The following is a 27,768-nucleotide window of genomic DNA, read 5'->3' as shown; positions in this document are numbered from 1 at the left end:
GTGGGAATTCCTCCCGCCCCCCCTCTTCCCGGTGTGGGAATTCCTCCGGCCCCCCCTCTTCCCGGTGTGGGAATTCCTCCCGCCCCCCCTCTTCCCGGTGTGGGAATTCCTCCCGCCCCCCCTCTTCCCGGTGTGGGAATTCCTCCCGCCCCCCCTCTTCCCGGTGAGGGAATTCCTCCCGCCCCCCCTCTTCCTGGTGTGGGAATTCCTCCCGCCCCCCCTCTTCCCAGAGTGGGAATTCCTCCCGCCCCCCCTCTTCTCAGTGAAGGAATTCCTCCCGCCCCCCCTCTTCCCAGTGTGGGAATTCCTCCCGTGCCCCCTCTTCCCGGTGAAGGAATTCCTCCTGCCCCCCCCCCTCCCTTGCCCGGTGTGAGGGTTCCCCCCCCCCCTAGCCCCCCCCCCTCCCCTCCCTCCTGGAACAGGTGTCCCCCCACCCCCCCCACCCCCTCTGCTTCCTGGATCCGGCCTTGCTCTCCCACCACAAGCTGGGAGTAGCACTTCACCAACACTGCAGGCGTGTGGATTTCTTCCTCCACCGTTGCCAGCTGGCTTGTTTGGGTTCGGGTTGAACCAGGACAAAGGCAGCAGGAAGCAGCCAATAGAACCTTGTCGGCCGATGAAGCCTCTGTATTGGACAAGAATTCAACTGCACAGTAAAAGGTAACGTGAACAGGGGCTCATCTTTGCATAATATTGTCAATACGAGGGAAGTATTTTCCTTTAAAACTCTGGAGAAAAATGAGTAAAAATAAAATAAATAAAAGTAAAACTTGTCTGTAGACGATTACATCAATATTTAGTGAAGCAATTTTAGACTTTTTTCCAGAAGTATCAAAGGAATAAAACAAATGACATGAATCAATATACACATTTCTGTCTATATAGTTTTTGATTGACTTTTATAGATAGAGGGATATATTTTTCTTAGCATACATGCTCTTTCCTCATTGCAGAACCTCACTCTGATAAATAGCTCATAAAAGTAAACCAAATCCATAGACAGACTGACTCTTGAGGATGTTTTCTTCATCCTTTTGAAGGCATGGTCTTGTTTTACTATTCAGAAATGTGCTACACAAAAATACACACATCCACACCCCATGTGTGAAATGACTTAGTTCTGAGCATTTCATGGCACTTCTGTAGATGATATGCAACACTGTGAGGTCATAAAATCACAAACTTATATGATTTTTATAAAATATATGATATTTGTAAAAGAATGCCTCCTAGCAGGTACGCTGCTGGTGTATTACTTATCCATGGATGGTCCATAACCTGGTTCCCCGACCCCTGGGATGGTACTGGGACATGGCTGTGGAATGCGCCAGTGGGAGAAAAAAACGCCCTTTAAATTTCACTGGATTTCCTTGTCCCAAGTTCTCGTGACTCTTTGAATTTGTGTGTGTGTGTGTGTGTGTGTGTGTGTGTGTGTATGATGTGGCACAGATTTAGAATAGGGTATTTAACAGGTTCATTTTCATTTCTTATATTAATTTTCTCTTCACTGAATCATAGTGGGAGAGGAACCTATCTATTTTGACTACTTCTGACTTTGCAGCTCATTCTCTGAGTAATTTGCTGGGTCACTTCTATGTGCCGAGACATCATTTCCAAATGTGCCCCAAACTCATTTTATCCATATGCAGTATATGAAGTTCTTTTCGTCTTGCTTTTTTTGAATGGATCTCCCCTTTTTAGGTGGCACTACATGACTCCACAGTCACTGAAGAGTCAGGTGACATGCAGTGATGGGCAGCGGTGGGGAGACGAAGGTGCCTCTGTGGGCCTGAAGTGATTTATTTTCAACCCACAAATAACCCAAGCTGATGGGTCAGGTTGGGTTTGTGAGATATCAGACATTTCCTGCCTTGAGAGCCGTACAGAGAGGGGCTCTCCTTTTATGTTTTTATATGGCGACTTGATGACTGAGAATTCCTGGAAATGATTCTTTCCAGGCAAATGTCTCATTCTGTATTGATGCTGCTTCTCATCACGTTGATTAAGCAAATGGTGATTGTACAGAAAAGAGCATCTTCCCCCCGATCTCCCTCCGTCCTCTGCTGCCTGCCGTCCTATCCCTGCTCCTCTGATGCCTCTGTCCTCTCTGTCCCCATCTGTCCCTGCTCACTGTAATGTCCTGCAGTTTGGTTTGATGGCTGTCTCATGGGTCTTTTGCTTAACTTTAGAGACTCCAGTGCTTCACTTATTTGGGAAAAAATTGAAGAGCCATCCATAGATTGTCATGAATTTGAGGAATTATTTTCTAAAACTACTGTAAAGGAAAGGAAGAAACCGATTTCTGACACCATCACAAAGACCAAGGCTAAACAAGTGAGTACTCATGTGTTTTCTGAAGTTGGACAGTGTTTTGGGCATAAGTGTGAACTTTCATTAGAGAAAAACATTCACATTGTTTGCTGGGCTGTGTACCCTCCACAGTCTGTAAGCAGGTAGCAGAGGTTAGCATTTTAGAACATGAAGTTAAGTAGGACTTTCCCAGATAGAACAACAAATAATCATCTCCACCAAGTGATCATGCTCTGACTACTTTATTTGTAGCTTCATGATACATATTTCCAAAATTTCACCAATTGTTTGTTTCCAGAATTAGTTGTCTAGAAACAAACTGTCACTTGATTGAAATCCATATTAGTGCTAGTATGGATGGAAAGAAAGGTAAGAGTGAGCAAATGAAAGCAAGCAAGAAATCCAGTCCTTAGTAACCAGTCATGTGTTTGGTATTTTGTTGCTATTGTAATACCTGAGTGGATGCCCTGCAGAACCCAGCTAAACAGTCACCTTGCACTTGACACAGGGAAGAGACTCTTGTATCCAGTTCCAACATCTCCATTCTGTGTCAGCACTTTTGATCTATCCTGTGACACCTGAGTCCCAAAGATAAGGAAAAGTGCATTTGGAGGAAAACATTTTCATGCAATGTTTTTCCACTGATCCAGCCAGTGACCTTGATTGTGAAATGATTTTGTAAATTTCTCAAGGCAGCCATTCAGGAAAGTGTAGTAAAGTCTTAGAATAATGAACCCAGAAGGAAGGTAATGCTGTTGGTGCCCATCCTTCACCCTGAAGCGGGGGATGGTGGGCAGCTCCGTCTTTTTGGGTGAAACAAATAGAGAGAAATGAGGCCTGAAGCTGGCACAGCTTCCCCAGGCGAGTGGCAACTAAGGGGTGATGTGATTCTGTGAAGTTTTGCTACTGACCTGGAAGTTGTAGCTAGAAGTCTGACCCAGAGATATTTCCATCCATATTTATTTCGAAGCAGACAGCTGCCCCCAGATGGGTGCTGCGGAATCCAGCCAGGAGGGGTGGGTTTGAACGGAACCTCTAGCTGAGATGGGGGCAGCCTCACCACAGGCATCTCTATTAATCTGACGATGATGCAAACCCAAATGTGATGCAGTTGCATTTTTCAGAACCACTTATGATGACACAGCTGGTTGCTGGAGACTTTAGATCAGAAAAGGCACTGAATAAATATTTGTTTAACAAATAAGGCAGCTGGCTAGAGGAGGAGGGCTTTATACATATCAGTGGCTATACCCAGTAGTGATTAAAAGCCAGAACATAACTCATCTCAAAATAAGCAATATCGCCAAGGTGGCTTTGTCAATGGAATAAAGGTAAATGGAAAACCACGTTTTTCTGGCAGAGGTAAATGTTCTAAACGGCATGTTTGCATATAGTACATGTAGGCTGAGTCATCACACCTCTTCCCATGGACCGTATCAGAAATGGGAAAGTTGTCTGGGTGGGGAATACGGGCAGGGAGCACAGAGGCCGGGTAGAGCTAGTCAGCGGAGTTGTCACGTGATGAAGGGCAGGGGTGATGTGGACGTCACTAGTCTAGGGATGAAATTCTCCAGAATGCCAAGCACGCCCTCCATATCTCCTGTCACCACTTTTTTTCTATTAAATGAACAGAGATGAGGAAGCTGCCGCATGTTACCTTCAAGTATATGATTTCATGATTTTTTTGACGTAGTATTCAGTTTTTAAGCCTACTGAAATAAGATTTCTGTACAAATCATGAAGACTTCAGATTCAGGTAGCTGGCATGAGATGGCCCCCTTCCACACGACCATCATGTGCAGCGTCATGTCTGCACAGTGGCCTCACCCTGTCGTGAGCCCATCAGTAAACTGTGGGTATGAGCCTTTGCCAGTGCTGTCATTTGCACCCATTGGTGGTGACACAGCTATTGACCTGCAGCTTAAAGAGGGTTTGTGGACCAGTCTCCATCCTGACTCCTGATGAGCTTGTCAGCATATCCTTGGCCAGGGTCTTGTACTCAGTTCTGCTATTCAGGTTTGTTTTGGGAGAGATAAAGTAATTTTTCCAGTATGTTGGTAAGAGAAAAATCTGCTACAAAGTGTTAGATGGCTGAAGAAAGCCAGTTTTATTTAACTCTGTTGTATTTGGAAGAAAAAATTACCCATTCCAACTACTTGAGACATGTAAAATTTCGTTTATGGAAAACGTATTTTCCATATGCCTGCAAGCACACTGAGCCCTGAGCAACACGGACTTGGGGCACCAACTTTTGTGCAATCCAAGATCTCTACAAATTATAATCAGCCTTTCATATTCAGGGTCCCACCATATCCAAGGTTCCACATCCATGGACAAAACCACCCTCAGCTCATGTAGTGCTGCAGTATTTACTACTGAAAAGACTCTATGTGTCAGCGGACCTGCACAGTCCAAACCACTGACCTGTGGTTGCCCTTGTATAGGTGGACCCTGATTTCGAGTGAGACTGGTTGCCGTTGATGCTATAACCTGTGTTTATGGAGGTTTTTCTAGCCACTCTTCTCACACACGGTGGAAGCCAAGAGCTCTGGTTTCTCCAAATACTTTAAAAGAGCTAGATAGTATTTCTGTGATCTGTCCTCTTCTTGAAAGTAAGTCTGTGGCTGGATGCACTGGCCTTTAGTAGCTCTCTCGGGACATATGTCTTCTGTGTGACCACAGAGGTCCCACACCTGGACAGCTTGCTCTGTGGCATAAAGAGAAGGGGCTGCTCTCTGGACTCTGGAGTGGCTGCAGTGAGGCATGTCTGGTGTCTCTCAGCCCTTTGTCCTCCAGGGAACCCAACACAGAGCTTTCCTTATTTTTTCACGGAACCTGTATTTAAGTTGTGTGCCTACGTCTTAGCACACCGGTCTTCATTGTGAGGTTATGAAAGCATAAGGAGATTTGCTGAGAAGGTATAGTTTTATCAGACTATGATTTCATGTACTTCTCCTTTAGCAAATGAGCGTGATGCTTATAGGTCAGAATTTAATATCGAGCTGCTCACTCGGTGAAACAACAACCCTGTCACCCACGGAATCAAGAGGAGGCTGAGGTCCCTGTTTGAAACATGACACACACACACGCACTTGCCAATTTTTAAGGAACGTCCCAGAGCGAGTGCGTGGTGACCCATGTCCTGCGTCTCACAGGCGAGTTCAGTGCCTGTTAATGTTGAGAGTGACCCTAAGTCACCTCAGGATCTTCATGTCCAAGGAAAGATTAAATTAACCCAAGCTTATGAGCAGGGAAGTGGGAGAATTTACACTGGAGTGATCTTGACAGTAGGAATTCCCTGACAAAGAGGTTTCTAGTTAATCTAGTGTCAGATGAGGTCCGAGCAGAGATACTTTGGGAAACAGCAGTAGCAGCAGCAGCTTCAGCAGTAGTACTAGTACCAGCGGGGATCATGGCAGCAGCCCCGGCCGCCGCGGAGCCTGCAGGTGTGTGGTCCTTGTCTGCGCAGCCCCAAGCTGGCTCATCCCACCCCCTAATCCTGTGAGGGAGACCCCGTATCCCTGGTGCACAGCACACAAAGCTGAGATGCAGGCACGATCTCACGCTCCCAGCGCAGTGAGGGGCAGAGCTCGGGTGCAGACCCAGCCGTCTGGCTGCAGAGCCTGTGTTCCTCATCATTAGCCATAGGTGTGGATGTGAAATATTATAGATGAGGGCAAGTGTGGGATGGGATTTATAAGAAAACTAGAATAGATCCTTTTTGAAAAGAATCTGAATTTGTACTGATTTTCATATGTGTTCCATATTTAAATGACTAGTTACGTTTATAAAATTGTGTGTGGAGATACTTTTAAAGCCTTTTCTGTATTCTAACAGACTTTGATAAGTACATAAACTATGATACCACCAAATATGACATTTGCCAAATTAAATAAAATTTATCAGAGTGATGTGAGCCTTAGACACATAAGCTTTTGTAAGCAGTAAAAATGAGGGCCTTTTGCTTGTGTGGCAAATAAATAGTAGGTGGAGGTACAGCCACTGTGGTTAAACCCACCAAATGTTGAGTGGAGATAGTTTTGATTCCATCAAAAGGGATGTCTCTGTAGAATATGCCTTAAGTCAAAAATGTCTAATAATCCTTAAAAGGTGTGTAAAGGAACATGCTTCCCACAATATAAATTTGCACACAGAACTTAACAAGAGTGAATGAAAAGAATCTGTTTTTTTTTTTTTTTTTCCTGGTACGTGGGCCTCTCACCGCTGTGGCCTCTCCCGTTGCGGAGCACAGGCTCCGGACGCGCAGGCTCAGCGGCCATGGCTCACGGGCCCAGCCGCTCCGCGGCACGTGGGATCCTCCCGGACCGGGGCACGAACCTGTATCCCCTGCCTCGGCAGGCGGACTCTCAACCACTGTGCCACCAGGGAAGCCCCAAAGAATCTGTTTTGCTTTTTAAATCCATAATTGCCATTTATATAACCATTTAATGCAACAAATGAATTTCTTCCTGGGTTTCTTCTGTTCTATCTATCAGATTAAAATGCTCTGCCCAAAGAATGGGGGAGAAAAAGAATTCATGGTAGTTAAATATTTGTTTGGCTTCAGCTTCTGGAAATATGATTAGAAAAAGAGATAGTGAAATCTGCTACTTATTATTAGGGGAGTTGATTAAAGACATTGGGCATTTTGTTCCATCTTGCCACTGTGCTTTCTGACCTAACTTCTAAAAAGCCTTTTCTGTATTTTGTAAAACTTCATAATAACAATGGGAAAAGAAGCATTCATTACTTAAATGTTCCTGTGTGGGAGTGTGTAATGTAACGCCTCCAGGTATTCTTACGTGAAATAGTAATTGCCATTAAAATGATTTTTCCTACTATGTTGGGGCGCTGGGAAAACGTGTGAGCTGTACCTTAAGTACTATCGTAAGATTGGTTGGTCAGAAAATAAAACAAGGGTGTGTATTTTACCTGTGAATCTCTGCTTGACTTGTACTAAGTGCAAATATTTATCTTTAGATTAAAAAATATGTTTTATCATAATCAGTTGATATTTCAGTGTTTACAGGCTGATGGCCTGAATGATCATCTGAGAGGTATAAGTCTAGTTGTCTGTACTGGTGTTAAGTTTTCCTGTCGTAGCTGGCAAGGGTGTGTTTTGATTGGATGGTTCTATTTGTCTCGTAGACCGAAAATAATGTCTGAAATACCAAATATCTTATAATAAGACAATTTAGATCTGTTTTGGGGAATACATCATAAACATTTGGTACTTTGTAATTTTTAACAGGATGTTTGTTTTTATCAATAATAGAATACATTTCTATTGCAAGCCTTAAAAGTGTATTTATGTAGAAAACCACATCAATATACAAGGCTATAGTTAGAATAACATACGTTTTGTGGATCCTAGGTTTGTTTTAGGTGTTGAATGATTCATTACTTTCTGTGGAGATGCTTTTTCTCTAATTATTTGTAGAGCATACCCAGTCAATTCAAAGAATGTAACAATAATAACTTCTTTTTAAAAAATTTTCTTTTGGTCAAAATATTATTTTTATACTTGTAAGTAAATGGCTACAAAACAAATAATCAAAAAGCCTAATGACATAATAAAAAGGAAATATAATTAGACTAATGATCCTTGACCTTGCTGGATATATTGGGAAAATTATATCTGATTAGTTGTACTTTGGAATTGCAAAAATTTAATCATGATGCTGAAGTTTAATTCTTTTGGACTTCATATTTGCATACTATGATGATATTAAGATTTTGTTGGACTAGGTATATTAGAAAAGGGTATTAATTTTTAATGTCTGGGGTGTTTTATTTATTATGATCCATAGACATTGAAAAAAGGGTTGCTTGGAAAATATACTTGAGATTCATTACCTTTTATGATTATCTATGGAAACTAAAACTCATCCTTGCAAAAGTGAGGAAAGATTTTTGGTCAGATGAAGGGAGAGTGTTTTCTCAGTATTGCTAGTGTGGAGAACCCAGAAAACTGGAGGGAAGGGGGGCACAAATTACGTTCACTGTTGCATCCCTTTCTTGATCTGATGGGAACAGGGTTTTTCCATTTCAGCCGGGAGTGCAGCAAAGAAAAGCAGCAGCCATGCCAGGGAGAGCCAGCACTAACCACTCCGGTCACATTGGGTGCTGCTCATGGTCAGGACTGAAATGGAGCGAGTTAGCTGGACTTAGGGTGAGGCTGTTGGAGGAGATGAGGCTTGAAGTGGGCCTTGAAGAATGTATTTCATTCAGACATGTACAGAGGAATAAGGGATGGATTTTGAAAGTAGCACCGCAAGCAGAGATTTCCCTGCATCTTGTTTAAAACCCTAGAAAATCAGCCAGTAGAGCAGCAGGCTTCTGTGTACGGGGAGCTCCTGTCTGATGGTTTCAGGGATGCGGACATGGGCTGTTGACGGATATTTCCCTTCACTGAATGTGTGTCCTTCTCATCTTTCAGCAAAAGTCTTTAGGTTTTTCTCATTAGACATAAGAGTGAGAATTGAATTTAGGTAAATTAGACCTGAAGTTAATTTTGATGTCTTGGTGCTACATGGTGGAATGTACGTTTCTATACCATGGACAGCGGCAGGATTCTGGACTCTCCGAGAGCAAAGGAGAATTTTATTTCTCGTTTGACTTACACAGTTACCATTATGATAGCTCCCGCCTTTGCCCGTGGGAGGTGATGCTGCTGACAGTAGACTGGTTGTTCCCACTGTACCTCCTGTGACCTAAGCTGAAAAATGTTCCCAGTTATTTGGGGGCACAAATTTAAGACTTAGAAGAAAAATTAATGTTCTTATTTATATCTCTGTTTTTTTTTATTTAAACCCTTTATTTATTTATTTATGGCTGTGTTGGGTCTTCATTGCTGCATGCAGGCTTTCTCTAGTTGTGGTGAGCGGGGGGCTACTCTTAGTTGTGTTGCGCGGGCTTCTCGCTGTGGTGGCTTCTCTTGTTGCAGAGCACGGGCTCTAGGCGCATGGGCTTCAGTAGTCGTGGCACGTGGGGTCAGTAGTTGTTGCTCACAGGCTCTAGAGCGCAGGCTCAGTAGTTGTGGCGCACGGGCTTAGTTGTTCTACGGCATGTGGGATCTTCCCAGACCAGGGCTCGAACCCTGTTCCCTGCATTGGCAGGCAGATTCTTAACCACTGAGTCACCAGGGAAGTCCCAAACCTTTTTTATTTAAACCAAAATACAAGTAAATGTATGTTTCTTTTTCAAAACGATGTTCATAATAGAAGATTTCTAACATTTCTGCTTATTTTTTGGTTTTGTTAATAAGTGAATTTTTAAAATTACTAAACTTGAAACTCCATCTGAAATATCACATTAAAAATTTCTTTGGAGATGGGCCTTCTAGACTGACAGACAAGCAGCTTGACAGGTCCTCTTCCCAGCAAAACAACAATTTAACTGGTGAGAATTATAACAAAAATACTCATTTAAAGTCTCTGGAAATTGTCCTCAGGGCACAGAGGAAATGGAGAAACACCCACTCAAGAAGACCTCCTGAAACTCGGTTAGGACAGCGAGACCCACAGTGTCTGAGCCCTGAGATGCTCCATTCTAGCCTCTGGTGTGTGCAGCCTGGACAGGCTCTGTCTGTGGCTGTGGCCCTTCCTTGGGAGGGTAGGAAACTGGCATCTCTACTCTCCTCAGTCCCCTGTTCCAGAAGCTCTGTTCCAGGCAACCACGGAGAACTAGGGAAATAGCCGAGAAGGGCCGTCCATGGATCACAGTCAGCCCTGGATGTCAGGAAGGCCGTGCACGTTGCCCCCACTCAGGAGCCATCAGGACAGGGCACGGGCACTGGGACAGTGTCCCTAAACCTCATCAGACTCATCAGAACTGAGTGGAATCTTCATTGCACAAGTGTCTTAAACACACCTTTGTGCAAATATTGACCTGGGGACAACTCCTAATCCAGGCTTAAAAATAAAGTCCGTCATGTCTGGCAACCTGAAGGCTGTGTGCATGCCCAAGACTGCAACTTTTCAGGAGCAATTAGAAAAGACCCAAGTTATTAGTTCCTGGCTCAATGTGGGAAAAAAATTCTGTAAATTCCCTCTAAGGCAGCAGGCCCCAACCTTTTTGGCACCATGGACCAGTTTCGTGGAAGACAGTTTTTCCACGAACCGGGGTGGGGGTATGGTTTGGGGATGACTCAAGAACATTACATTTATTGTGCACTTTATTTCTATTATTATTACATTGTAATATATAATAGAATAATTATACAACTCACCATCGTGCAGAATCAGTGGGAGCCCTGAGCTTGTTCTCCTGTAACTAGATGGTCCCATCTGAGAGGGATGGGAGACAGTGATACCCAAGGTGTGTTCCTTATGTCCACTGTACTCCATAAACTCGTTTTGGTTGCTGTCACTGCAGAAAACCATGCTTCACAAAGATAGAATGTTGGAAACGGAAGCAGGCTTTTCAGTGCTTTTGTGGCAATCTCAGGGTATTCCACCTTGACTTTAATCCAGAACGTATGGAGATTTGAAGTTGTCTCAAACATACTTTTGAGGGCACCGTCATTTGCGATCTCGAGCAGTTGATCCTCTTCTAGCACAGACAAAGTCGATTTCACCTGGCTTATTCACAAATGGGTCATGGATCCATTCCTTCCCACTTCGGGTGTCTTTGTGGTTGGGAAGTGATGCTCAAACTCTTGAAAGCTGAGATAGGTGATCATGCACCAGCCGGGAGAAAGAAGGCCCTGACTCAGTCTCTTTCAAAATCTCTGCTAATGTTTGAAACATGTCAAAAATCCCAGTGTTCACTCGTCACCCCCATAATTCCAGTTTGGCTTTGAATGCAGCCACTTTATCTGCCGACTTGAATACAGTTGTCTTTCTCCCCTGAAGTGACAGATTGGGTTCGTTGAGCAGGTTGAATATGTCACACAAGTAAGCAGGTTTTGCCACCCATTCTGTGTCACTGAACTGTGCTGCCAGTGGTGACTGTTCTTCTGTAAGAAATCTCTGGAGCAGCTCTCGTAACTCAAAAATTCTGTTCAGTGATCTACCTTTGGAAAGCCATCTCACTTCTGTGTATAAGAGAAGACGTGTGTGCTCTGCGTCCATCTCCTCACAAAGCTGCATGAACAGACGTGAGTTAAGGGCATGTACTTTAACGTGGTTGATAATTTTAATCACATCCTGCAAAACGTTGTTAACAGGTGACATTTTTCAGCTAGCCAGCATTTCTCTATGGATGACACAGTGCATAGACTCACATTCAGAAGCAACCTCTTCGACCAGAGTAGTGAAACCAGAAAGCCGTCCAGTCATGGCAGCCGCTCCATCCATGCATATACCGACACAAAATGACCAATTCAGTTTCCCTGATATGTAATCATTCAAAGACTGGGAATAGTTCTGCAGCTCTGGTGTTGGTTGGCAACAAAAGTGCACATATAATATATCCTCAGGCCCATCCACCTGAAAAGCATGTTGCACAAAAACAAACATTGTTGCCTTGTTGTCAACATCTGTAGACTCTTCAACCTGGATGGCGTACCATGGAGACTCACTAATCCTCTCTAACAATTGTGCCTTAATATCCTCTGCTGATTCATCAATTCATCTACTTATGGTGCTAGCCGAAAGAGGAACATGTGCCACAATTTGAGCTGAAGCCTCTCCTAAAAGTTCATGCAAATGTCCTTAGCCGCAGGCAGGATCAACTCTTCTCCAGTAGTAAAGGGCTTCTTAGCTTTAGCAATGCGGTTAGCCACTAAGAATGATGCTGTCAGCGCAGATACATTTGATGAAGTGCTGGCCTTCAATAATCGCTTCTGTTCTTGGTGTTCACGTTTTTTTTTCTTTTGAAAAAATCCGAAGCCTTGTCTTTTAATGCAGTGTGCTTGGTCTCCATGTGGCGAAGCCATTTTGAAGATTTCATGGCTTCGTTGGATAGCCAGTCACCACATATTATACAAAGCGGGCTTGGAGAATGTGAATCACCTGTTGCAATGAACCCATAATTTAAGTATGACTCTTGATATTTTCTTTTAAATGCAACTTTCTTTTCATTGGCAGTCTTAGAGTCTTCTGTTGTCTCATCATTGGGTCTTTCCCCCTTTTCAAAGAAGCTCTCCAGTGATGTTTATCTTTTACTCATTTCGGCTAGAGTTAGCTTGTGGGCTTACGAAAACTATGACTGAGCAAGTGCGCAGTGCAGGAAAGAGGCACGGCCGGAAGTGGTAAATAAAATAATGGGCGGGACACACGTGGACTAAAATAAGTGTCGGATTCTGACTTCACGCCTTCCACCAGATGCAGCTGTACAATTGAAGTACATCAGCTCACTTGCCACTATGAAGCCTGCCACCAGATGCAGCTTACTTGTTACTTGCCACTCACTGATAGGGTTTTGATATGAATCTGCAAGCAATTGATTTATTATGGTCTCTGTGCAGTCAAACCTCTCTGCTAAGGATAATCTGTATTTGCAGCCGCTCCCCAGTGCTAGCACCACCGCCTCAGCTCCACCTCAGATCATCCATCAGGCATTACATTCTCATAAGGAGCACACAACCTAGATGCCTTGCATGCACAGTTCACAGTAGGGTTCGCACTCCTGTGAAAATCTAATGCCACCGCTGATCTGACGGGAGGCAGAGCTCAGGTGGTAATGCAAGCGATGGGGAGTGTCTGTGAATACAGATGAAGCCTCGCTTGCTCTCCCGCCGCTCACCTCCTGCTGTGTGGCCCATTTCCTGGTGGGCCACGGACCGGTAAGGGGGTTTAGGGATCCCTGCTCTAAGGCGTGCCCTGTTATCTCACCCACAGAGTGGTTAAGGGTAAAGCTTTAAGTGGTTAAAGGAGCAGAAGCACACTCTTTAGCTTTCACTTTAGATAAAAACGTGGGGAAACGTGTGTGCAGGAAGGTCAGGTAGCACACTGCAGCAGGAACAGACTTCCCTGAGCGGGTTTGACCATGTCACTGAACAAATGAACAAGCAAACACAAACACAATAAGCTCTGGGGCCTAGAAGGGAAAGTCCGTACCCAGAGCTGCTGTTATGTTATCTGAAATGTCCAGTTTTCAACAACAGTAGATGAGACATACAAGGAAGCAAAAAAATGTGACCCATATACAGGGAAGCAAATGAACAGGCAACAAAAACTTTGTTCAAAGGGGCCCATGTGTTGTACTTAACAGAAATAGACTTCAAAGCACCATTCTAAATGTCTCCAAAGAACTGAAGAAAACAGTTTCTAAGAAATAAAGGAAGGTATGATGATAATGTCTCATCAAATTGAGAATATCAGTAAAAATAAATTATTTAAAAAATCTAGAGCTGAAAAGTACAATAACCAAAATGAAACAAGAAAAGCACTAAGTGGTTGAACAATTGGTTTGTGACGGGTGGTGGAAAAAAACTATCAGCAAACTTGAAGATAAATCAATAGAGACTATGTAGTCTGAAAAACAGAAAAAAAGGAAGTTGAAACATCAGAAAAATGTGGGATACCATTAAGTGACCAATGTACATGAAATGTGAGTATCAGAACGAGAGGAGAGAGAAAAAGGTGCAGAAAATTATTAGAAGTTGTAATGGGTGAAAAGTTCCCAAATTTGATGAAAACACTAATATACGCATCTAAGTTTCGTGAACTTCAAGTAGGCAAATACAAAGAGATCTTAGTTATATCTTAGTCAAAATGAGGAAGGCCAAGGGTAAAGGAAAAAGTCTTGAAAGCAGTGAGAGAGAAACAACTCATCACATACAAGGAAACTGCAGCAATGTTAGCAGCAGACTTACCAGAACTAGCGGAGACCAGAAGGCAGTGGGATGACATATTCAAATGCTGAAATGAAAGCGACCAACCAAGATCTTACATCTAGCAAAACAAGGTTCATAAATTAAGGTGAAATAAAGGCATTCTCAGATAAACAAAAACTGTGAGAATTTCTTGCTACCAGACCTGCCTTCTAATACTAAAAGGGTGTTCTTCAGTCTGAAGGTAAATTACATCAGACATGTGCACACGCACACACACACCCCCCACTGCTGGTAAACATAATTTTCATCTACACAAAATACTGTGTATTTTGTGTATTTCTTCTCCTTGATTCTTCTGACTGACTTAAAAACAACTGCATAAAACAGTTTGTATGTTGTTGAGCCTGTGACACCCAGAAATGAAATATATTTGAGAACAAAGGAAACTAGTAGAAACAAAAGTTGTGTTACAGTCAGGAAGTGACACCATGTGGCATGCGAATCTACAGAAAACAGTGAAAAGAACAATAAAGGGTAAATAAGAAGGTGAATATAACAAGCTGTATGAATATATCTCTCTCCTTCCCTCTCTCAACTTCTTTAAAAGACATAATTACATAAATTGATAACAGTTTGTACCATATATAAATCACAGACAGTATGTGTAACAGTAATAACATAAACAGGTGGTGAGTGAATGGATGTATAGAAGAGTGAAGTTTTTATGTTTCTGGAATCAAGTCAGTATAAATATGAAGTAGATTCTGGTAAATTAAGATAAATATTGTAAGACTTAGAGCAACCACTAAGAAGACTCAAATACTATATAAAATGAAATCACTAAAGGAATTAAATATCCACTTAATCCATGTATCCATCCATTACAAAAGAAGGCAATAAAGGAAGAACAGAGGAACAAAAAAGACATGAGATATACAGAAAACAAAATGAAAAATAGCAGATATAAATTCAACCATATGGATAATAACTTTAACTGTGAATGTATTAAATAATCCACTCAAAAGGCAGACATTATCAGATTGGATAAAAAGAAATCTAAGCATATATTGTATTATAAGTGACATACTTCAGATTCAAAGATACAAATAGGTTGGAAGTAAAAAGAACAACTTTAAACAACCATAAAAGAGCTGGAGTTGCTATACTGATATCACACAACATAGACTTAAAAGAAATGTTAGCAGAGGTAAAGTGGGACATTCCATAATAATGAAAGTGTCAATCTACCAGGAAGATTTCTAAACATGTAGGCATCTAACAACAGTGTCCCAAAATACATGCAGTAAAAACTGACAGAATTTAAGGGAGAAATTAATACTATGTATGTATGTAAGTGGGCTATGTACAATAGCCCACTTTCAATAATGGATAGAAAGTTAAGCAGAAGATAAACAAGGAAATAGAAGACTTGGACAACAGTATAAACGAACTAAATCTAAGAGACATAGAACATTCCACTCAGCATCTGCAGAATCAGCAGAACACACATACTGCTCAAGCATTTGTAGAACGTTCTCCAGGATGGACCATATGTTAGGACACACAAAAAAACAAGCCTTAATAAATTTGAGGAGATCAAAGCCTTAATAAATATAAAACTATTGAAAAACAAAGTGTGGTTTCTGATCACAAGGGAATTAAATTAGAAATCAGTAAAAAATTTGGGGAATTTTCAGATCTGTAAATATTGAACCCTTGAATAACAAATGATTCAAAAAAGAAATCACAAGAAAAATTAGAAAATACTTTGAAATAATATAGGTGAAATCACAATAAATTACATTTTATATTGTATATAAATATATACATATTTTATATATAACAATATATTAAATATATTTAGTACTATGCAAGTAGATCAGTGCTCAGAGAAATTTATAGTGGTAAATATCTTATTAAAAAAGAAAAAAATATCTGAAATCAATCTTACCTTCCACCTTAAAAAACTAAAAAAGAAGAGCAAAGTAAGCCCTAAGCAAGTAGAAAGAAGGAAAGAATAAACACTAGAGTGGAAATAAATGAAATAAATAATAGAAAAATAATAGAGAAAGTAAATGTAACTGAAAGTTGAATCTCTGAGAAGATAACAAAATTGACAAACCTTTAGCTAGACCATGAAAAATAGGAAGATTCAAATTACTAAAATCAGGAATAAAAGAAAAGACACCACTACTGACCTTATACAAATAAAAAAGGATAATGGTGTACTATGAACAATCATATGACAACACATTAGTTAACTTAGATGAAATGGACAAATTCTTAGAAAAACTGACTCAGGAAGAAATAGAAAATCTGAATAGAAAGTAGAGACTTAATCAGTAAAAGAAAACTACCCACAAAGAAAAACCCAGTCCCATATGTCTTCACTGGTGAATTATATCAGACATTCAAAGAGGAATTACCACTGGTCATTCACAATCTCAAAAACTGAAATAGGAGGGAACACATCCCATCTCATTCTGTGAGACCACTTTGCTATCAAAACCAGGCAAACTCATCATAAGAAAAAAAAGGGTACAGGCCAATATCCTATACAAATATAGACAGAAATTCTTGCCAAATGCTACCAAACTGAATCCAGCAAAACGTATAAAGGATTATACACCATGGCCAATGGGATTTATGCTAGGAATGCAAGGTTTCATCTATGAAAATCAATTACTGTAATACACAAAACAAAGGATCAAAGCCCTGTGAACATCTCAATAGATGCAGAAAGAGCATTTGACAAAGTCCTACAGCCTTTCATGATCGAAACATGAAGGAAGCTGGGCATAGAAGGGAACTTCCTCAACCTGATAGAGAGCGTCTGTGAAAAACCCACAGCTCACATGGAAGACTGAATGTTTTCCCTGAGATCTGGAAGGGGACAAGGATATACATTCTCACCAATTCTGTTTAACAATGTGCTAGAAGTTCTCATCAGGGCAGTTGGGCAAGAAAAGGAAATATGTAAATGGCATCTAGATTGGGATATCTCTCTTTGTAGGTGACATGATCTTGTATATAAAAAACCTAAGGAATCCACTAAAAAACTATTAGAAATAATAAAAGAATTCAATGAGGTTGAACAAGATATAGAGTCAGTGTACAAAAATCAATTCTATTTCTAGAGACTAGCAATTAACACTGTGAAAAATGTAATTAGGAAGACAATTTCCTTTATAATAGCATCAAAAAAATAAAATACTTGGGTATAAATTTAACAAAAGAAGTCTTATACACTGAAAACTAGAAGACCCTGAAGAAAGTTAAGGTGTATCCAGATAAACAGGATGACACACTGTATTTATAGATGGAAGACACCACCAAATTGTTCCACAGATTCAACACGGTGTCTAGACAACATCCCAACTGCCTTTCCCCCTCAGGAATTGACAAGCCAATCTTGAAAATTCATATGAAAATGCAAGGGGTTCAGAATATTCAAAACAATATAGAAGAATAAAGTTGGAGGAGTTATACTTCCTGATTACACAGTGATTACAGAGATACAGTAATTATGACAGTGTGACAGTGTGGATAGACGTATTGGTCAATGGAATAGAATTAAGAGCCCAGAAATAAATAGCGTTGTTTATGGTTTATTGATTTTTGACAATGGTACCAAGACATTTCAAGGGCAAAAGATAAGTCTTTTCAACAAGTGGTGCTGAGACAACTGGACATCCACATGCAAAAAAATGAATTTGTACCTCTTAACTCCTACTGTGAACAAAAGTTAACTCAAAATGGATCATAAACTTAAACATAAGAGCTAAAACTATAAAACTCAGAAGAAAACATAGGAGTAAATCTTCATGACCATGGGTTGGGCAGTGGTTTCTTGGATAGACTCCAAAAGTACATATGGCAAGAGAAAAAAATAGACCAGTTGGACAACATCAAGATGAACAATATCTGTGCTGCAAACAATACTATCAAGAAAATAAAAAAGATGACCCCCAAAATAGGAGAAAGTATTTGCAAATCGTATCTGATCAGGGGTTAATATGCTGAATATGTGTTGAACTCTTACAGCTCAATGAAATGACGACAACACAGCCTGACTGAAAGATGGGCAAAGATGTGACTAGAAATGAAACTCAAAACCACCATGTGACACACTTCACATGTACTAGGATGGCTGGAATTCAAAGGAAAGACAGTAACCAGTGTGCAGAGGGTGTGGGGAAGCTGCAGCTCAGGATTTCAGTGCGAATTCTGAGTCTTAATTTCCTATTCATGTAATTACTAGTAAAAATCTTATTTTATGAGAAAGTAAATATTTTTCAGGTAGCTCCAGTTACCCATAGAATAATCATGCCAGACTATAATTTTCTGTGTAAATAATTTTTTCAAGCTTAAAAATCTTTAAAGGTAACCTCCCCAAAAGTGTATCGTCAAAAGTACAAGCTTGTTTTTGACTTACAGAACAAAACGGTTTTATAGGCAAGAGTCCATTCACCTCTGAAGGAGAAATTGATGTCTTTTTTCTTTTGATGAAAATGCTAAAGCTATGGACTGATTTTTCTCTTTAGGAGCATGGTCCCTGGGAACATAATGAAAACCCCTTTAGGAGACCCACTGGCTTTTCCACGGACATTCCGGGACACTGTTTGTGAGGGTTACGTCCGCTATTGGTTTAACTTTGATTATAAACTGGTTTACCACCTGTACCAGTGGAAGCTTCAGAGGATTTTTCTTCCCTCAAGTCCTTATGTATGAAAGAGGACTGAAAGCAAAACCTAAGGCCCTCTGTGTTTTTAACTTGTGTGCTGAACAGACACGTGAAGCAGAGGAGATTTGCGTTATTAAGCCTAAACCTCGGTTCATAAACTAAAATTGCCCATCCTGGCACCTTCAGCTCTAACCCCCTTCGCCCCCCGCCCCCGCCATGTGCAGGAATGTGATGCGTGAGGTCCCATGTGCTCTTGCCCCTGTGATCTCTTACCCTTTACACACATGAAGAGAGTGAATTCAGACCAAAAACTGTTAGTTAATGATGCCTCCGTAGAATAAGCAGGACTTAATTTGCTGCCAATTATGGTACCATTGTAAACCATTGTTTACATATGTTTAGCCTCAAAACCAAAAAAGTGACTTAAGTTTGGTGGTTGTATTCAATTGTTTTCTATGAGGTTGTGTCAGGATTAGAAGTGAATGAAATGCCTATCCTTTCGTAATTAACAAATTTTAACTAAGGTAGGAAAAGTGACTTCAAAATAGCAAGTTTTACAAAATATTTTGGGAAACTAATATAAACCTTACCACCCAGAAGTTATGGGGAAACATACTGAGAGTGATGTCAGTGAACTTGAAGGAGGGCAAAAGGAAGACTGAGCTTGGGCCGCAGTCAGCCATGGCCTTGCAGAGGTCAGGCACATTTTCTTATCGCTTTTTCCTGTATAATCATAACAATCATTGTGTTTTGAGGAATGTAGGCAAAGTTTTTCTTTAGTTGATCTGCATGGCTGTCTTTATGGATAGTTTTGTGTTTTGTGTACTTCTCCACATGAATTCATTCTAATGTCATTAAAACTTTCCATAGAACATAAGCAGGTGATTCTTTATAACTTCTTAGCTCTAAGTATAGTACAAAGTATCTCTTTTTAGTACTTTTCTACCTAATGTTGGTGGCTTTACTTGCGGCCCCTTTTACTAAGGTTTTCTGTACTTTAATCAATTAGTGTTATAACTAAAGTTTTTCATATTAGGATGGAATGTCTCCTGCTTTGTTCTAGAAATGAGCATGTTCTTGAAGCAGAACTAGAAGCTGGAGTTTGAGGTGAGACACTTGTTGAAGCCCAGATGGGCACAGGGCTTGATAGAAACTGAGCAAGTCTCCAGCCTCTAAGTGGCGAGAGAAGAAAAAGTAACATTTTGTTGCTGTTTTGAAAGTTAGGTTTCAGTGTTACCCTGGCAACCCCAGACACACTTGGCTTCTTCTGTTAAGTATAAACTTTCGTATTACAGTAATACCAGCTTGCTTTTGAATACTGCCACATAGGAAGCAGGTAGATGGAGAGGACTCACGTTCCAGAAACAAAACAGAAACTCATTAGACTGGCTTTTTGGATTCCAGATTATGTCTTCCCCAAAATACAAAGCAGCCAAATATAAGACCAAACCAAATTTCCCCTTTTAAAAAGACAAGAAATATTTCCCCTTTTTTCTACCGAGTATGGCTAAAGCTTGTTTTAATTTCAAAGTCTGATCATTATAAAATGCACATGAAGAAAATAATCAAATGGCAACATGGTTTTAGTTTATTCTCAGTGTTTTGGTGATGCGAAAAATGAAACAGGAAGGGAGGTGTTAGTGTATAATGTACAGTTTAAAAGCAAATTATACTATTGGCGAAATTAGAGTAGTGTACATAACTTGGAGGAAAAAACATAGCTTCTGAATAGAGGTTTGAAGGCCTGGAGATTTGAGACCCTGTGCTGTTTAACCTGGAGAAATGGCTGAGGGGCTTGGAGTGGTTCCAGGGATGACTTGAAATAATAAGTAGGTTTTCAACTAATTTGATGGTTTGTATTTTCAAATTTAAGACCTGGTTCATTGAGAGATTTTCCACCTAAACAGAGTAAAGCCCTGTGTGAGGTGATCCCCTTTGGTGTTATTTATCCAGCAGACGTCTTCAAGGGCCAGAAACAGTGGTTTGGAGTAAGTCCTCTTGTCAAATCTGCATCAGGCCTTTATCATCCTTCTGAGTTTCTCCTTGTAGGCAAGGCCCCTGTTCTCCGGAGCAGCCCCGGGCACCGCTGATCTCACTTATGCTCACTGCGTGTTTTCTTCCTGGTAACACATTCCATACATTTTCCCCACATTCTTAGGAAACGTCATTACCCGTGTCCTGTGTTTACCACGAGTATCTGAACATCTGTGTTCCTGGGTCTCTTCCATTCGCTCATTCTTTTATCTCGTTTGAAATCATAAAACACTATGGAATTAGAAGCCTACTTGCAAAATCTTTTTCATGTATTTATAAACCTCTTTTTAGCAGGGCCATGTGAGCTGCTGATGTGTCTAAGGCATGAGCATGGCTACCTTAACTGTATTTACAATTTCATGTTGTTGAAGAATCTGCACTCTTTCCTCTATTCCATGTTGAGGTGAAATTAGCATTTCATGTATTGCAGCCAAAATACAAAATTATAGAAAATGTATTTAACACACAACTCATACCAAACAATGATTTGTTGTTTGCTTCCAGTTTTCTCTCTGTTTATCTTGATTCAGCTTCATGAATCACGTTTGCCATTGTTGAGGTTACAGATCTCACCTCCCTGTTTTGAGAACCATCCCATTTCCCCTTGTTGCACAGCTACACCGGGCCACCCAGGACTATGTATATGGAATCTGTCATTGTTATCACCATCTTTCTTGCTTAACTTACTGCAGTCTTGCTGTTTTGCCCATATATTAATTTTATCTTTTCTGTATGTTTACTTACACTGAAATTGCATTTTAAAAAATGTAACCTGGGGCTTCCCTGGTGGCGCGGTGGTTGAGAGTCCGCCTGCTGATGCAGGGGACGTGGGTTCGTGCCCCAGTCCGGGAAGATCCCACATGCCACGGAGTGGCTAGGCCCGTGAGCCATGGCCGCTGAGCCAGCGCGTCCGGAGCCTGTGCTCCGTAACAGGAGAGGCCACAACAGTGAGAGGTCCACGTACCGTGAAAAAAAAAATGTAACCTGTCGTAAATTTTCAGAGGCTTATGTATTGCCCACACTTTTTTCATTCATTCAGCTTTTACAGGCACTTAATAAACTGAAGTTATTAGAAAACTACTGAGTATGGGTCTATCTTCTTTTAAAATTTTCTTCTCAAAGCATGTGAAACCATCTCTCTTGCTAAGATTATTGTTTTTTTTTAACTACACAGAAGTCATTTGAAAGGAATAACATATCTTTATGAAGACTCACCCCAAGTTTCGCAGAAAAGTTTACATTTGAAAAGATATTACTTATTCTGAAAATTCAATAAAGTAATCTTAGAGGGAGTAAGACCCAGACTCCCTTACTATTAGGGGTAAAAACAGACTTTTACATACCCCTCTTTCTGTATTTTCATACAAAGAACGAGAAGGAAGGGGTAGATCTTCTCAAACATTGCACGTTCCAATGATCTGGAACTTTGGAAATAGGTTCCTGACAACTGTTGAGATAGCTGCTGGTCACAGTCTCTGTATTTCATAGTTTCTTTAAGGCCTGGGGTGTACGTAAGTCAGCCTTTCAAACGGATGAAAGAGATGTCGGTGGGGATGCGGTTGCTCTAGTACATGGATTCATTTCTTCCCTGGATTCTTTTCTTCGACAAGGTGGTTTTAAACTGATTGGTAGCTGTGGTAATAGGTCCATTCTTTTTCATTTATCCCAGTCAGACTGTCATTTAGCCCAGCGGGCCCCAACCTTTTTGGCACCAGGGGCCAATTTTCGTGGAAGACAAATTTTCCACGGACCGGCGCAAGGGGGGATGGTTTTGGGATGATTCAAGCACATTAAATTTATTGTGCACTTTATTTCTATTATTATTTCATTGTAATATACAATGAAATAATTATACAGCTCACCATAATGCAGAATCAGTGGGAGCCCTGGGCTGGTTCTCACTTGCCACTCACTGATAGGGTTTTGATATGAGTCTGCAAGCAGTTGATTTACTATGCAGTCAAACCTCTCTGCTAAGGATAATCTGTATCTGCAGCCACTCCCCAGCGCTAGCATCACCACCTCAGCTCCACCTCAGATCACCAGGCATTAGATTCTCATAAGGAGTGCGCAACCTAGATGCCTCGCATGCGCAGTAGGGTTCGCACTCCTGTGAGAATCTAATGCCGCCGCTGATCTGACAGGAGGCGGAGCTCAGGCGGTAATGCGAGCGATGGGGAGCGGCTGTGAATACAGATGAAGCTTCGCTCGCTCACCCACCCTTCACCTCCTGCTGTGAAGCCACTTTCCTAACAGGCCACAGACTGGTACCAGTCTGTGGCTGGGGGGTTGGGAACCCCTGCTTTAGCCCATAGTGTCAGCTGTTTTTTCTAGGGGTACAAAGAAAAAAAAAGGGCAGAAAAAATTCGTACAAATTATTGAATTTTTTTTGCATTAACAACCTCCTCAGGTGGCATTGAACCCCCTACCCTCGCCATGATCCTTAACCTTCTTCCCGATGACCCCTGAAAAGAGGAGGAAAAGGTGAGGAGGGCCAAAGACATTTTACACACTGGGCAGAACTTCTGTTGGAGAAGATACCAGGGGTGTAGAGAACTTCCAGAAAAGGGAAAACCCATTGTAGAAGAAAGGGAAAGAGGCCTTGGAAGGGTGAGTGCACTTGAGCATTATATGTGAAGATGCCAATTTGTGTCTCTTTGAGCTGAAATCCAGTCTGAGTTTGCATATCTGTTTCTTTTCTACCACAAGCAGACATACGTCATGCTTATCATTATTGTGATGTTGGAGAATAATCAAGACTTCTGTTTTAGGAAGTGTGTAAAAACCGTCTCTCATTACCAAAAAGATATGTGTGTGTCAATCTCCCCATGGATAAGTTATAATTAGAAACTCATGTTGAATCAGACGAGGGTAACTCTTGTGTTCCCCGTGGTCCTTCTGAGAAAACAAGGAGTTACTCATTCCTTTACTTCCTGACCTTATTTCCCCAGTCATGTTATCAAAGCAGTTGTACAAACTCGAATCATTGTCTTTCCTGCCTGTACTTTAGTTACTGGTTTATTGGCTTCCAGTTCAAAAATAGGAAAGGTAGAAGAAGAGAAAGCCTGAGATAATGCAGTGAGTCAGGAATGACGCCTTACTGTCCCGGGGTCCCTCTGCACACGAGCTGAGAACATGAGCTCGGCTGTCATCCTGGCCTGAGATAGAGGAGCTTGTAGGTTGAGGCAGCAATCTGAGAAGACGTGAAAGAACATGTATGTGTAAAACGGCTCGTGTACTCATTTGCTTTTCTTTTAAAAGTGCCTTTTCATTTAGATGAGTTATTGATTTGTTAAGTACATAATCTTATATCTGTGAGCCTAAGGTTTTCCTGTCTTCAGGTGGTAGAAGTCAACTGTTCTCTCTAAGAATAAGGACCCGTCTCTGCTTTCACCCCCTCCCCAATGTCAGAAAGGAAAGAATGGGATGGCAGAAGGAATCGTACCTGAAAGGCTGGCACCTTAATCATTACTAGCTCCTGATTATTCATATTTTCTTTTCTTAAGGTGTCTATATCTTAATTCTTCAGGTTACTCATGCTTGTTATACCGTGTGTGAGGTTCCTCCCTTTTCCCCTGGGAGGTTGTTTTTGGTGTAGCATCAGCCTGTGCTGGTAATGAGATGGGCATAAAGGATGTGGGGTCATGACTGGAGCTCACGCAGATTTAGCCCACGAGTGAGCCACTGTGGAAGTTAGGTGTGAGTTTCTGTTGAGAGTTAACATCATTTTTGAACAGCTTTAGTTCTTTATGTCCACTTGGTTCCATTGGTAGAAGAGTGATTTCCCTTCAGGTGATTACCTGAAAATGGACATTTCCCTTCCCTCAGGGACATCATCCATCCTCTTTAGAGAATCTTCAGGGGATCTAGCCAGGCCTTTAACTGCTACTTCAGGCCCTAATGCACTAAGACAATGGTCTGGGTCCATTACTAATTATTAGACTTTCTGAAAAGGCCATATGTGTATTAAACTGTTCTAGAGGTTTCTTTCAGGGGTTTCGTTTTCTTCTTGTTTGCTACTCTGGGCTTAGCTTTTCATGGAAGTGCCTTAGAAAGTGACACTTCTTTCTATGTCTCCAGCAAATCAGTGTTGCTTCCATTAGGAGCAGCTGAGGTTGGAGGGATGTCGTCTTATACACAAATGGGGCCCGTCTTGGGAGGGGCTGGGGTTTGGATCTTGGGTCTTGTCTCATAAAACAAAGAAGTGATTTGAGGGCTGGGGTAACCATTCTGTTTCCATATGAGCTAATCCATTTGTTTGACTGCTGGTGGACTCTGTTGGTACATGAGTCTTGTCACCAGCCTAGCAAATGTTCAGGGATGTTCATAAGAGCCACACCGGTCCGTCTTGGCTCAGCTGTGCATGTCGGCTGCTGGCGCCCCTGGCTCAGCCCTTTGTACAGACCACAGGCTTTCCTGCATCTGGATCTTGCTCTTTATCAGTTTCCTGCCCTGAGGTATTGTTATTATGCTTTTGTTTACCACTCTGCATTTTCAATATCTTTCCTGTCTCTGGATTTTTAGAAATAGACAAATGAAATACAGGCTGTAACCTACGGCTTCCCCTGAGGTGGAGTCATTGTGCAGTGATTTAGGGGATTTCATAGGAGCAGTAGGATAACTGAGATTTCACATGGCGTTAATTCACTCCATGACTCTTTATTGAATACTGACTATCTGTTAAGCACTGAACTTTGTACTTTAGCTCCGTTGGGTAGGATAAGGAGATTGGGAAATAAGCCTAGGATTTGTGAGAATGTCGGAGTTGAGTTATACGTGTACAATTCCAAAGGCTACTCGAGTCTCTTTGCCTTCTTGCTGCCCAAAAGTCAAGAGAGTAACGTTGAGCTGGGAGAAACAAACCTTCATAATCCCAAATACCATCTGACTCTGAAATTGCTTTTATTTGACTTCTAAATGAATTTTTTTAAAAAGATGATTATTTTGATCTGATTTAGTTTGTATTCTATGAACATATTACCCACAGATTGTAGGAGTGACACAGAGTGAATTGGCTAGAAAAATCTAATCTAGACGTAAACACTTTCCAGTAGTACTTTCCAAGGATGCTGTATTCTTACAGATCATTCAAAATTACTTTTAATCAACATCTCTATGCAGCTGACTGTAGTGCTGACATGATTTAGCTATCCACTAGAAATGTATTCAGTAGTTTTTTGGGCACCTGAAATCTGTCTGATACTGTATTTCTATATTCACTGCTTCTAAATTCTCAGCTAATGCTCATGGGTAAAGAAATGAAAATTTATTTGGTAAATATCTAACTTAGTTTTGCGTGTCCTTCATGTGTGTGTTTCTGTGGACACCAGTGACATGTGTAATGCTTTCCAAAACACCTAACTAGTTTCGAGGTTCCTGGGTAATTTATTTAACCTTGTGATTTTGTTCTGAGATACTTAAATTTTTTTATCACATATATGTTTTCATGAATACTATTGAAAAGTGTGAAATTTTATTTGTTCATTTCATTAGTTAGTCTACTGAAGTTGCAAACAAGGACAACACATATGGAAATCTATTTGGTAGTAAATCCTAAAGTTTAATATATATACAACGTAACCCACTAGTGTTGCTTCTATGTGTGTTTATCCAAGAGAAATTAGTTCGCATTTCCGTGAAAATCACTGCAGGGCATGGAGTGTCCATGCCTCTTGTGGTCTGCAGGGACTTGGGAGGCTGTTCCGATGCCCGGGAGGCTGGGCATCCTGCCCTGAGACTTGACATTCATCAGAGAAGGAGGTGCTGTGAGTCAGAAGGGCAGCTCTCCCTGCCCGTGTGTGTGCACTAAGAACCCTGACCACCTGTTGCTCTGCTAAACCCCATATAAGCATCCTTCACTTTTGAGTGTAGACTAGGTAAGATTTAAGGTGTCTGCTGTTGTCATGAAACAGTATCAGGCAGTACAGGGAAGCCTCCTGGTTCCAGATTCTCACCGAATGAAAATGTAGAAATGACCATATCTTTCCAAAGTAAGAAAACTGAATCCAAACCAAAGCTATGGAATGACCGACAGTGTGTCCAGAGAGTTCTTAGAGAGACAGCGTTTTGTAACTGAGCCAGCGTGTGGGGTTGTCCTCTCTTAGCTGTGGAGTTCACCGAACTTCATTTGGTTTGTTCCTGATTACTTTCTATTATTGCTTGTTTTCCTCTTGTTGGAATAAGCTCAAGTGCTTTTGCAGCATTGTAAGATATAAACGCTCATTTTTAAATTAGCAAATTAATACCAGCACCTTGCGTTTGCAAGATGTCTTAAACTTTAAAAATAGTTCACATTACATATTTGATTGTTTGAAATGATGGGAATATTGCATACGGGCTATTAACTATATTCTACAGGTAGGACAATTGAGATCCATTGGCTGAAGAAGGTGTGCAGTTACATGGCTGCTCATTATGGCAAAGACATGGAGCAAAGTACAGACTTCCGCCCGCACGCAGGTCAAAGTGCTGGAAATCCTGAGTCTGGGAATTGTCTCCTCCCTGCAACTCCCTCCATCTTGCACCTATGGTTGGCTTCAGCTTCACTGTTTCATATCTGCCTGTGTTCTCCTGTCACTTGCTCATTCACGGGTCCAAGGCTGCTTTTTGTGTCCTGACATTTGGGTGAGAAACGGCAACGTTTATGTCCTGGGATTCTGCTCTGGAACCCACATTCCATCTCGGTAGTCAGTGGTCCTCTTCTTCCCTCCTCAGGGAAGCCTGCCTGGTTGGATCTGGCCATACATCCCTCTAAGCCAATATTCAGTTTCCTGCAGGGCCAGGCCAGCGTGTCAGAGGAAAGCCCCGCTCACACCCTGGCCAGGAATTAGGCAACAAAGCCCTTGTCATGACTCTGCATTTAGACCACGAGCAAGTTAGGTAGTTTCTGTCTTTAGTGCGTGATTTCACCAGATTGTAAGGAACTGCAAGTTATCTGTTTATTGGATATTTAATGTGGAGTGTTTGAGGCATCGGCTTACTTAGGTCACATTCCACGTGACGTACGTAAAATACATAC

The 27,768-nt window shown here is 41.3% G+C and overlaps 1 protein-coding gene across 1 annotated transcript in view; it reads left to right on the top strand.

Annotated features, from left to right (window-relative positions):
• FMN2 (formin 2) overlaps positions 1-27,768 on the top strand; it is a 313,404-nt gene that overhangs the window by 125,845 nt on the left and 159,791 nt on the right. Inside the window, 3 exon segments of the mRNA XM_027094056.1 lie at positions 1-369; positions 440-660; positions 2,190-2,334. The exon segment at positions 1-369 is cut by the window's left edge and continues 11 nt beyond it. Of these exon segments, the coding sequence (XP_026949857.1) occupies positions 1-369; positions 440-660; positions 2,190-2,334 (735 nt within the window).

The sequence above is a fragment of the Aethalodelphis obliquidens genome, unplaced genomic scaffold, assembly GCF_003676395.1.
Source record: "Aethalodelphis obliquidens isolate GAN/ISIS:26980383/991018 unplaced genomic scaffold, ASM367639v1 scaffold87, whole genome shotgun sequence".
NCBI lineage: Eukaryota > Metazoa > Chordata > Mammalia > Artiodactyla > Delphinidae > Aethalodelphis > Aethalodelphis obliquidens.
The sequence above is the reverse complement of the archived record's forward strand: the minus strand, read 5'-3'. Positions and strand labels throughout refer to the sequence as shown.